Here is a 12,545-nt window from a genome sequence, read left to right as displayed (position 1 = left end):
CTTCTTTCCTCATGTCATACGTTGTGATATGCAAATGAGGATGACGATTCAAATAATATGCAGATTCGACTTGTGACGTCATGTGGAGACTTCCAGCAACTTTATACAGAGCATGCATTTATATATTATACAGAGTATAATACAGTGTCTGTTTCTGTGTAAAGAAGACCATATAGTTTATGATCTTAGGTTTTTTTGTTTTTTTTTTGTAATATCCTTAAGATTGTAAAGTCTGTGTTTAACAAAAAAAGTTAACAAGAAAACAAAAAACTTAAAACAAAAAAATGAATGAAAGTAGTAGGTAGGTAGCTAACAGAGAAAACAGCTAATCTCAGTCAGTTTTGAGAAACTGAGGAAAGTTCTAGCTGCATTCACACTGCTAAAAACAGAAGTTATCAGTGAAAAATGGACTTTGGACAAAGTATTGGCTCCCCTGAGACACAATCTTGTAGAACTTTTCACGTTTTAGAGAAAAACAACAACAGCATCAGCTTCTATCTCAGCCGTGTCTAAGTCTCTCAGTTAAAACATGCTCAAAATAAGTTGAAAAGTTGTATAATTACCGCCTGTGTGCCTTTAGTGTCTCCAGACATGGTGAAATGGTGTTTATTTATCGAGCACAGGAAAGCTTTAGCAGATAGTAAACAGTGAAAACTTTCAGTAGCTCTGCTGTCGAGGTGTGAGCTCGCCTCCGCGCGCAGCTGCAGCCGCTCGCGCGCTCCCTCCTGGATTTTCAGCAGGACTCGGGCAGCCGCGTCAGCGGTCACGTGACCAGTGATGCGCGCACCTTGATGTGAAATGGCCGCGTCTCAATTCGCAACGACTAGCGACTCTGGTGTTTTCAAGGTGTGGAAATGTAAAGCACACAGAGAACCCAGTCAGTGTATCCCAGACTGCTTTGCAAATCAACTGTGGGGCGTGGCCAGACCTTTTACAGCGGGGTGGCCATGGTACATCCTGTCACCTTCCTGGGGTGGCAGTTTAGGGTGGAGCAAAACACTAATCCACACAAAAATGACTTATCCTCTCTGTGTACGGCTTGAGTAGGATCTCCATCGTACATAAAACATTTGTTTGTCTTGTAGAAAGCTACAAAAAAAGTCATAGCTACATCATACCATTCAGCTGCATGTTATAAAGTGTTACGAATTCATTGTTTACGCTAGTGTTTACGAAATCTTTAGCTAATGGTAGCTAATAACGAACTGAAGACACCCAGTGTTGTGCCTCCAAATAATGAATATGTTTATATTCAGAAATAATGAATATAATATGGCTTTAGTTTGCTTTGTTTGTTTTTTAGTGGTCAATAGGGGCAAGGAATTGTTCGTTTCTGTGTTAGCTAGCTAAACTAGCATCTCTGCACGATGTTACACTTGCGGATGATCCATGCCATTGGACCATGACCAGCTGAACTTTCAGATTTCTCAGAGATGTGGACATTCTGTAATTATTATTTACCAAGTCATTCAGTTTCATATTATATGTCATTGGTGACCTCAATGACTAATGACAATATTAATACTAACAACAGTAATAACATTTAAGTCTTTATTTGTCACATATATAGTGAAATTCTTTTCTTTGCATATCCCAGTTTGTTAGGAAGCTGGGGGTCAGAGCACAGGGTAGGCAGAGAGGGTTAAGGGCCTTGCTCAAGGGCCCACCACTAACAGTTTAATGGTGCTCGGGCTTGAACCCCTGACCTTCTGATCAGTAACCCAGAGCCTTAATGATCAAGCCACTACTGTCTCAAAGAACAGACTCTTACTGTCACAGGGAGAATGAGTGAATCTCTGCACAAAGTTGCCATAAGGCATGAACGGGGATCGAACCCGTGCTCTTCGGTTTACGAGACCGACGCCTTGCCACTTGGCCATCATGCCCTAGTAGCAATAACAATAGTAGTCGTTGTCGTCATCATGTCTTAATGGGGGTGGGCAGAACTGCAGTCATGCTTCAAGCTAGTCCGAAACTGGTCTTACTACAAAATACATGACAGTTATAACTGCAAATGAACTGCAAAACTGATTAAATTGCTTGTGTTTTTTGAGATGTATGAACTTTTAGGTTTATCCAGACTTTGTCTGCACATAAGCATACATAAACCAAAAAAGTGCATGAGAGAAAAATAATAACATACACCACAAACAAACAAACAAATAATAACACTTCACATAAAAAAAATATTTGTTTTTAACCCATCACTCCCCCTCCCTACCATAAATTCTTACTATAGTATTCATTTTATATATATATATATGTGTGTGTGTGTGTGTGTGTGTGTGTGTGTTAACAACTTTTAGGGTTCCTTCTCATCTTCATCTGAGTGGGAGTATACAAACAGAAACAAAGAAACATGTGTCCAGAAAGAAAAGGAGATGAAAGAGTGAAAAGATGAAGAAAGAAAGAAAGAAAATGAGGGTAAAATTTTATTTGGTGTTTGACATTAAACATAAATTCTAAGAGATGACTAATATGGTGGAACTTCAGTCTTTTTCCATTGTGTTGCATGTAAGAAATAAAATTTATTTGGATGTGCTGTTATGGGAAAAGAATCAGTGACAGGCTGGTGTGATGCATCTCGACACTGAATGACGTTACTCTAAACACCATGAAGTTGATTATTTCCTTGTAACAGAATGACTCATAGTGTTTTGTTCCTCTTATACCTCAGCAATTTGCCAAATGTTAGCTCCTGTTATCACGTCGTAACTGTTATAAACAGCCGTTCCTTCCCCAGCTTCAGAAGCATAAACACACACCCCTGTCCTGAAGACATTCAAGTGGCAAAAAAAAAGCTTAGAATTACAGCCTGCAACAAAGCTCTGACACTGGAGACTCCTTCCCTGAATGTTAAATAAACATCTCCTTACAGAAAACTTCACCATATCACCAATTACACACCTTTAAGTGAATAGACAAGTCCCTGTGTATTCACTGTTACTGTCTGTTTACAAAATTCAGTTCAGTTCCACAGACGTCCACTAGATGGTGACAAAACGCAAAAAATAAGCTGTACAGCTCACTTCCTTACTGTCACTAGGTAGAGGAGGAATTCTGCATTCTAAGTAGTGCACTTGTGTGAGTGAATTGGGATACGACCTGCCCACTTGCTCCTTCAGGATATTCCTTAAATAAATGCAAAAAAAGAAAAAATAAAATAAGAAAATCCAGTGTGTGTTTGCTCGCGCGTCTTTATTTAGTACCGAACGGTTGAATTAGCCAGTTGGCTAGTTTTCATTTCACACACACACACACACACACACACACACACACACACAGACACAGACAGAGAGAGAGAGAGAGAGAGAGAGAGAGAACACCACAGCTGGAGTGAGTGAAGCGAGTGGCAGTGAGTCAGTTACTGGCTGGAAAATGGCCGACGCGTTCGGACTGCAGGCGGAAGAGGACCCCGCGGCCGAGTTCCTCGCGCAGCAGCAGCACGAGATCGCCGGCATCGAGAATGACGAGGACGGCTTCGGCTTCGAGTTCGAGGCGCGCGACCAACAAGCAGAAGCTGCACAATCCCAACCGTCACATTTCAGTTCGAACTCTTTCGAAGGTAACGGCTGCGCTAATGCGCTAATCAGCTGGCTAGCTACCTCAGCTAAACAAACAACCTAATAAACCTTTTTTTTTTCAATAAATAATAAAAACACCATTTCAATAAAGTCTTCATTAAATATTTGGGGGGTTTAGTGTTTTATCTTGTGAACTCTTATAAACTGACAATTTCAACTAGACTACTTAGCTGGGTAAATAGCTAACGCTAAGCAGCCTAGCATCCTTTACGTCAGTTTTCTTGCTAGTTAGCTAGCTAGCTACCCACCCACAAGACCTTCAACCTAATATATGTTTTATGTAGTTATATTAATTATCTAATTATTTGTGTCAGCTGTAGGCTAATTTATATTGTAATTAGCTAGCGGTAATTTTAAGCTAATTGGCTACAGCTGATTTAAAATGGTCTGCATCTCACAGAGAACCTCCTTATGTTAATATATTAGTTTATCCAGAAATAAATACGTACTGTACATTGAAGTGTTTTTTTTTTTTTTTTTATTGAAAACTGTTATAACTTGTCAGTTATTACCAGAACCAAGTCAACACTTATTTTTAAAAGCAAGGTCAAAAGTTTGTGCACCCCTTGACACACTGTAGTTAAGTGGTTCTCAGATATTTTGTAACTCTTGAGCCCTATTCGGATCGGATTAGTTTATCAGGGATGGGATTAAATTTATATGGGGTTTCTGGGGAAATTTCTTGTATTACAGGCGCTCCTCTGTGACTTTACTGCCATCCGGATCGACCCTGTCAGCGTTTTTACTCTCCGTCTCCTCGGGGATAAAACTCAAATATCATCAATAAAATTACCACAAGAGGAGTGAGTTTCTACCGGGTTGTATTTTCTATGAACCTGGATGTTTGTGTCACGTGCATCATATATATAATATTAGATATTTAAGGAACTGGCAAGGGTTTAACTGCAGGATCTGGCTGTTCTTAATGATTTTATTTTCTTTCTTCTCCTGAAAATGAAGAAAAACCCAGACGTGGCCGATCTGGACGAAAATAAAATCACAGAGGAATTACCTCAGAATCCCGTATAAAGTTAATCCCGTCCGAATAGGGCTTTTAATCGCAAAATAAATTCCACGGACATTCCATTTCATGAACGTTGTTTACATTTTTTTAAAATATATATTTTTCGGAGCCATAGAGCTTTCTATTCCTGAATTTTCCACTAATAGAAGACATTAGGTCTGAGTTGCCTGTGGTGCTTGGACCCCTAAATATAATAACTTTGATGAGTCTAATGATTAAAACAGTCAACCCGTGTTTGTGTTTATTTTACGTGAGAAAAGTTCAAACAGACTTAAATCATTTTAAGACCTAAAACAAAAATTCTGACCATTCACAAAGTAGGAGAAGGTGATAAAATGATATCAGAGTGTTCAGAGAGACCAATATCTGCTTAATATCCACAATAGCGAGAGACCTGAAAGTTAAAGTTGTATCAGGTTTATCAGAAATGCCATTCTGAATCTTTCACACTTATGACGTTAGCATTTCTGGTCGTTGTGCTTGATATTGTTGTCTTGTTGGTGTATCATTTTGATGTGAGAGTAATGCAAAGTTTTCTCAACTGTAGCTACTTTCACCATCCCGTTTTGAGCGTTTATGACTAGCAGCTGAACAGGATTTTCAGGATTCCAGTGACGCTCCTGTAGTGTTTTCTGAATTCTTAAACAAAAGAACCATTGCTCAACAACAGTAACTCGTTGAGAGTTGATCTGTAACTTTTTTTTCCCCCCCAAGCAGATGAGTTCAGAGGAGCAACTATGAATGGAGAATTGTTTCAGGTAAGGGTTATACACTTCCTTTTCTTACAAAAGAAACACTTTAAATATTTATGTTTACCGATTTGACTTTGGGGTCAACTGGATTAGCCAGGCTGTACTCTATCTCTCTTTACATTCTAACTCTTTACGTTTACCCATAAGCCAGTACCAAGTACATTTCCTTTTGGTTTTTAGCAATTTTCCACCGGACACTGAAGCACAGAATCGAACATTTTGCCATTGCAGTTGTCAGTTTTTACGACAATTAAAATATTGGCACAACTAGCTTTTTTGCTGTCAGCCATTAAAAGTAATTTGCTGTGTCTCCTACTCGGTAGTGTACATTGTGAGGGAAGACAGCAGAGGCACCAACATCTACGGTTTAGCTATAGAATATTCGATTTTGACCCCTTGCTGACCCAATACACGAGATGCTTGTCTGCTTTTTCAGCAGTTGGACCAAACGCTAATAAAATTCACGCCAAGACAGTTCACTGAAGGGGAAAGGACGTGGGACGTGAAAGATGTGTATTTGTTTCTGGTAATAGTTCATTTCTTGACATGTGGATTCACAAACATCATTCTTGTGAGCCCATAGAAAACAAGCGGGGGGAGACTGTGGGTTCTTTGGTTAGTAAAAATAATAATAATTATAATAATAATAATAAGGAGGAGGAGTAGTTTACTGTTAAGTAGGGCACCAGATTTTTTGCCATGCTGTCATGTGGTGCACATCTGGGAAAAACTGCTGTTGCTGTGAGTATTTTTGTGTGAAAGAAAATTACACAGGTACAGTTATGCGATAGGAAATTGACACAGGGACTCGACAGAGAAAAGCGATATAAATCTCTTGGCTGATTTGAGGAAAAAAAATGTGTTGTTCATGCATCACTTTTGGCCGAACTATTCCTTTAGCTTGTGATTTCAATCCCTTCAACAGTCCAACGATATAGCAGACGGTTACGCGGCTATCGCCCAGGCTGATGTGCAGCGGCAGGAGCCTGAAAGTTTACGCAAGTGGAGAGAGGAACAGAAGGCACGGCTGGAACAGTTAGGTATGACCTAATAACACGGCCCGGTTTGTCCTTATTCTGGACCACGAAGCTGAATACAAAAAATGAGTAATGTGCAGAGCAGATATAGTCTGATTATAATTATCAAGGAAGAAACAGGATCATGTACAAGAGATTTGATGATACGTTTGTAGGATCGTAACTAATTTAGATAATAGTTTAGTTTGAAAAAACCAATATCACCACACAGTGATACTGGATTTTTCTCTCCTATTCCAACACCAAATGCAAAAACAATACTGCAGGAGCCAGAAAGTCTTGTTTCCTGTCTTTCTTTTATCACATCTACTTGTTTCTTTAATAGCTGAATAACTTGTACTGAGAGTAAAGCTACTTTCTGTGCTTAGAGCAACTTGTCATGGTATTGTTTAATGAAATGTCAGTACAGCATGACTTCAGGATCATTGTAGCGGTGTTCCCGAGTCGAAACCTTCTACAGAAATTTAGTTTCAATCACAGCTTATTCATCTTAGGTGGGTAAATGAAAGGCTAGCGGACAGTGAGGGAAAATAAGTATTCAGATACTTCTTTTTGTAAAAACTGCATACTAGCCATCTAAACGTTATTTATTTTGATCTCTCTGGAACTACTCGATCATTATATACGTATAACCATCTAATTAGTACTGTAGGAGTTGCACAGAGGTTTGTTTTTTGTTTTGTTCTGCAGATTCAGCATCCAAAGCAGCAGAAGTTGAGTGGAGGGAGAAGGCAAAGAAGGAGCTGGAGGACTGGCACGCTCACCAACAGGAGCAAATGGAGAAGAATAAAGTCAACAACAGGTATTTCACCACAAAAGACAGCGGTGAAACTGAAGGAATATGTTCTCTTTGAGATTGTTTCAGTTTTTGGGTCTGTGCCAGAATGTCAGTGAAGTAAAAACCTCTCCAGTAACTATGAGAGATACGACAGCTTTTGGAGACCTTGTTTCAACTAAATCACACCAACAGTAGCGTGAGTGTTTATTACTCTTACACAGAGTATTTATTTCTTTAACAATATAGTTAGCTTGTAAATAACATGTTGCCATATTTGCTATATATTTATTTAATGACTGCAGTAAAAGTGAAGCTGTTGATATGTGAATAAATTTCGATGTCCAGTCAGTTGCTTGTAACTGTGAGTAACAATGGTGGGGTGGACAAATCAGCGCGAACAAGATAACTACATGTCCAGTATATTTTTTATTAGTGGTAGTTGCCAGGTGGGGCTTTTTTCCCCCTCATTTGGAAAACAGTAAGTTTTTATTTGGTATATTTGGTCAGGGTGGTGCAACACACCTCGATGCTGTAATTATAACACGCGCAACTCGTTCTGAATCTCAGCGCCTGCTGCACTACACACACTGGCTTTTTACTAGTCAGTAAAAATGTATATTTTATAAAATGTATTAAATTTAGAAATATTTCTTTTCAAATAACAGCACGGTCATAACCCAGTGTGTTATTCCTTACTCAATAGATTCTTTATTCTTTATTCGTATTGTGTCTTTAAGATGAAAACATCACGATAATCAAACACTTGTTATCACAGACCTCTGAATTATCAACAGCAAATCTGGGTAGTGAATATGTAGCTAAATGAATAAGCAGTTTGAAGATGACAAGCATTCAGGGTTGTCTTTATTTAGAAAAACTTGCTTTTGGAAGCAAATGATTTCCATTCAAGTGATTTCCATTAAAGTGAAGACTTACCAGATTAATTTTTGCTTTCATTCTAACAGCTGGTTCAGGCAGTTTACACTTCAACACGTCATTACATGCTAGCCCTGAGGAGCCTGGTTGGGTTTTGTATGTGTGCTGAAAAGCTAGTCAGTCACAATGATGGCTAAACAAAAGCAACCTGCACAGCATGCTACAAGTGATGACAAGCCATGCTGCTGAACAAAGTCCTGACTCCTGAATGTGTTCCATGTGCCAGGTGTAATGGGGGGGAAAAAAAAAAAAAAAAAAAAACACTTGGGATTTGATTCCAGACTTAATTTTAGTTGGGAAAAAAACATCCCTCCAGAAATCTATCAGAATTAGTTTACATTTGTGTTGGCAAAAAAAAAAAAAAATTGGTTTTGTATTATCGAGAATGCTGAAAATGTGCTGGATTAGTTTTCAGTCTGAATAAGCTGTGTTACTCCAGCATTGACGAACTTTGTGACAGACCTGATACAGAAAAACAGGTTGGTTTGATTTTAAACTTCAACAGCACTAGCTTTTAGAAATATGGGATATATTTAAGGCAGGTTATGGCATATTCCATTCCAAAAACATTCATTATTTTCTATTCGCTCAAAGGACAATTGCCATTAATACAGTAAACAATCATTTAGTTATGGAGTAAGATTTACCTGTTTCCTGAAAACAAGCAATGTTTTTGTTCCTTAATGACTGAAAACTTGAATGCTGTTTTGCCAACTGACCTCTGAAAGCTCTCTTTCATGACTATTTCTCACCATCTAGAGAATTCTCCACCTCTCTGTGTGTAGCCTGTGTAAAACTGACTCTCTCCCCCTCCCTTTGTGTGTCTGTCTCTCTTTCTTCTTTTGCCTGCTTGCGCATTAGGATCGCTGATAAGGCTTTCTACAAACAGCCCAACTCTGATGTGATAGGCTTTGTGTATGTCTCCCGTCACATTCTTGCCAAAGTTTCTGCCAAGGACAAATCAGCGAAATGACCTCATCACTCTGCCCCTCCTTAATCAAATACACGCCGAGAGACTCGCCGATAGAGACGCGCTCTGGGGGGAAACTCTTCACACGGTGCAATCTGGACACTTTTGGCTGTATATACACTAGTTCTGAAAACGTCTACTTCATTTAAAAAAAATTGCATTTAAAGATTTTATTCAAACTGTGGCTCACAATGGTTTGCTCGCTTCCTAGACCGAGCTTCATAGGAATCAGATACAAGTAGAAACTAAAAAAAAAAAAAAAAATCATGAGTAGTGATTTACCAAAACCAATTATTTCGGGTTCTTTGCTTAACAAATCTGCATTGAATTGAGAAAATCTTAATTGTTACCTTTGCTGAAATTGTCTTTAACTTTAGAAAATTAATGACGTCCTGTCACGTTGTCGCTTGTTAGTATGAGTGTGAGGTCTTCTTGCTGAATATATAAAGTGGTTGTGATGTTCTCTGTGGTCAAAGTGCATGTGTGCGTCTACAGGATTCACTGTAGTAAATGAATTAAAAATCCATTATTTGTGATTTTTTTTTATTTTTTATTATATAGCCCTAGTGGTGGTGAATTGCATGGCATGTGTTCTGTGTTGCCGTGAAAGGATCCTTGATGTCCATCCTAATTATTTTATCGTGTGTGTGTGTGTGTGTGTGTGTGTGTGTGTGTGTGTGTGTAGAGCGTCAGAGGACGCCTTTCTGAAGGAGTGCGACGACGACAGCCCCGGCACCGAGTGGGAGAAAGTGGCACGGCTATGCGACTTCAACCCCAAGACGAGCCGCCAGACGAAGGACGTGTCCCGAATGCGCTCCGTCCTCATTTCCCTGAAACAGACGCCGCTGGCTCGCTAAGACCTCGTCTCACTCTGCCTCACGTCTCACCTTCTCTCCATCTCCCTCTCCGTCCTTCTCGCACTTTATTTTAGCACACGCTAAATGTTTGGGTTTTCTTTCTGTCATTTAAGGGGTATGGTGAATTGAAATTTAAAAAAAAAAAAAAATTTCTGTTACACATAATCTGTATCAACTGACAGAAAAGCATTTTCTGGATTGTTTTTTTTTTTTTTGTCTGTTTTTATGCCAGAAAAGGAGAATTATGCCTCTTGAGTAGGCTAGTTGAGGATCAAGTGCAGGAGTGTGACCCTCAGACCACCTCAGAGCAAAATTAAAAACACAGATCAAACAGACACGAGACTCTGGGTGGACAAAATGGCAGAAATGATCCTGCCACTGTACTTGAAGACATGTTACGCATCAAAATTTTGAAGAAAGCTAACATTAAACAGCAAAAGCAGTATCAGATGTTCAACATTTACCAAAAGAAACTATTTTATAAGGAACAGAAATCAAAATTGTTGCAGGTTTAATTTGAGTTGCTGTATATTGTTACTATTTATTATTATCCGGCTCTCTGTACTTCAGTTCTTCCCAAATTGGTCCTCTGAGATACCCAGATGTTCCACTTTTAAACACATTAAATGCCACAACATGGCGGCTAATGACAACAGTTGGACATCTACCGAAAATGCTGGTCCAAAATGTGCTGTTTTAGTATTTTTGGTGTCTGAAATGCACCACCATATCCCCAAGCAGTCCTGAATACCCATAATGCACTGTGCTCTTTGGTTTGATTCGCATGCGCATGAGAGAACCAGCAAGCTAAAATGGTAGCATCGAACTTCAGATTTGCAGATTAGTAATGGGAATTATTATTCTATTTTTTTAGCGAGTCAGATCATTTGACTCTTATTACAGTAGACGCTTTCAGCTCCCAAATGGCTGATTGGCATTTTTTTCCTAAACTGAACAAAAGTTCGCTATATTTTGATTGTTGATTGTTCTTCTTTGCCTGAAAACTCTACCTTAATTTTATAATTAACAGAATAACATTTACTTAGAATTGGATGTCAGAAAAAATAGATTTAAATAGTTGTTAAAATAAATCAGCAAAGCACTACAAATGTGAATACGAGAAAGATTCATTTTAATTCATATTCAGTCATCTTCCCTTATACTATAACCACATGGTCAAATGTTGAAAAGAGGTTTCCATGGAAATGTTCTGATTACATATGCATATTTTTTTATTACAACGATCACCGATGAGTCGACTCGCTGACAAACGAAGCTTCACTGTTACAAATGTAAGAAGCGGATTTCTGTAACCACGTGTTCGGTCTACAGGCAGCGCCTTCACACTGCTGTGTTTCAGGTCAAATAATCGTACATGTCATAAAACGTTTAATCGCAAATTCTGTTCCCTACAGCAGTGTCCGATACGAGTGATATCCTACAGTGTGGGATTTGAGATTCGTATTAATGCCTCAGAGATGTCTTAGATGATGAGAGTTATCAAAAATGTGGACTGTCTGGGGATCCAGTCACTAAAGACCAATTTGGGAAACACGCTTTAATTGGTCTAAATAGCAGAATGACATAATTGAAGGAGTATTTGAATAATTTTATAATTATGCTAACTTTGCTAATAATTTTATCATTGTGCTAACCCTACACTGATTAACCTGAGATTTGAAAACTCGCGGATTATTGTTACTCTTCAGAGAACGGCAAAAACGAGGGTATTTTAATTTTCCATTCAAAGTAAAATACAGCGTATTCATACTGTAGCTCATAATATTGATTATTGCATGTTTTGCTTATTTCTGCTCAAGTTCATGAAGGTTGGCAATAATTCTAGACTTCTATCCATTCTTGTTTTCCTATTTCCATCAAACCTGTTGTATTGTAAGTTAAATCCCATTTCCCCCAAATATTTCTGGAAAACTAACAAATATTGAACAGTTATATTCAAGTAGGTTATTTGTTCAGTGGATTATTTATTGGTGGTCTTGTTTATACCATTCAGGCTCGCGTGTATTGATTATAAAATTTCAGATTTGAGCTGTAGCAGGCTTTGCCTTAATTAGTATGTCATCTCATCCCAGTTCAGATATAATCAGTTGAGCATGTGTTGAAGTGTTACAGATATTTATATTTACCATCAGTTACATTTACTGTCTTACAGCTTTGAGGCCTTTTTCTCCAAGACAGATTTCAAAACTGTTACTTGCCTTTCAGCGGACCAGCTCTGTTGTGCTGTGCGACAGATTGTGGTTTTTACTGGCTGCCAAAGACTGTATGTTCATGCCTGACTACGCTATAAATGAAAAAAATAAAAAATATATATATTGGGATGGTTTTCCAGACACAACTCAATTCAGTTCTTTGGATGTAGGAAAGACTCATTAGGTTTGGTGTATTTTGTCTGGATGATCATCTCAGGTTTGTTTCACATTATTAGAGACACTTTTAGCAAACGGTAGGAGGTGGTAGAGGTTGAAGTGAATTGTAATGGAATAGCTTCTGAAATGTTTCCAAACTCGATCGTAATTGTGTGTATGAAAACGCGGACACAATTCTGACATGCAGAACTCAATAAAATAAAAATGTAAAAAACAG

The 12,545-nt window shown here is 38.4% G+C and overlaps 2 protein-coding genes and 1 non-coding gene across 5 annotated transcripts in view; 1 reads left to right on the top strand and 2 right to left on the bottom strand.

Moving 5' to 3' along the window:
* The window catches only part of pdlim7 (PDZ and LIM domain 7), a 45,112-nt gene extending 44,307 nt beyond the window's left edge, over positions 1 to 805 (bottom strand). Inside the window, exon 1 of the mRNA XM_026947025.3 lies at positions 564 to 805. Coding sequence (XP_026802826.2) covers positions 564 to 593 — 30 coding nt within the window. The 5' untranslated portion in view covers positions 594 to 805. The remainder of the gene's footprint in view (positions 1 to 563) is intronic.
* Positions 806 to 1,814: 1,009 nt separating this feature from the next.
* Positions 1,815 to 1,886, bottom strand: trnat-cgu (transfer RNA threonine (anticodon CGU)). The gene has a single exon. It is a non-coding gene; the product is annotated as a tRNA-Thr (tRNA).
* A 1,396-nt stretch (positions 1,887 to 3,282) lies between these two features.
* cltb (clathrin, light chain B) lies at positions 3,283 to 12,544 on the top strand. Of its 3 annotated transcripts, none has more exons than XM_026947036.3 (6): positions 3,283 to 3,565; positions 5,323 to 5,366; positions 6,286 to 6,400; positions 7,088 to 7,199; positions 8,973 to 9,026; positions 9,767 to 12,544. In XM_026947036.3, the coding sequence occupies exons 1-6, from the start codon at positions 3,379 to 3,381 to the stop codon at positions 9,936 to 9,938; spliced, it is 684 nt and encodes a 227-aa protein (XP_026802837.1). In that variant the 5' UTR covers positions 3,283 to 3,378; the 3' UTR covers positions 9,939 to 12,544. The 3 variants fall into 3 exon arrangements, with proteins under 3 accessions (XP_026802837.1, XP_026802838.1, XP_026802839.1); XM_026947037.3 differs by having other exon boundaries at positions 3,292 to 3,565; positions 5,326 to 5,366; XM_026947038.3 differs by lacking the exon at positions 8,973 to 9,026 and having other exon boundaries at positions 3,299 to 3,565.
* The last annotated feature ends 1 nt before the right edge of the window (position 12,545 follows it).

The sequence above is a fragment of the Pangasianodon hypophthalmus genome, chromosome 13 (assembly GCF_027358585.1).
Source record: "Pangasianodon hypophthalmus isolate fPanHyp1 chromosome 13, fPanHyp1.pri, whole genome shotgun sequence".
NCBI lineage: Eukaryota > Metazoa > Chordata > Actinopteri > Siluriformes > Pangasiidae > Pangasianodon > Pangasianodon hypophthalmus.
The sequence above is the reverse complement of the archived record's forward strand: the minus strand, read 5'-3'. Positions and strand labels throughout refer to the sequence as shown.

Coding starts and splice junctions, on each gene's coding strand:
- cltb (XM_026947036.3), top strand. CDS start 3,379: ATGGCCGACGCGTTCGGACTGCAGGCGGAAGAGGACCCCGCGGCCGAG. Junction 7,200..8,972: donor AAGAATAAAGTCAACAACAG/GTATTTCACCAC, acceptor CTTGCGCATTAG/GATCGCTGATAAGGCTTTCT. Junction 9,027..9,766: donor TCTGATGTGATAGGCTTTGT/GTATGTCTCCCG, acceptor GTGTGTGTGTAG/AGCGTCAGAGGACGCCTTTC.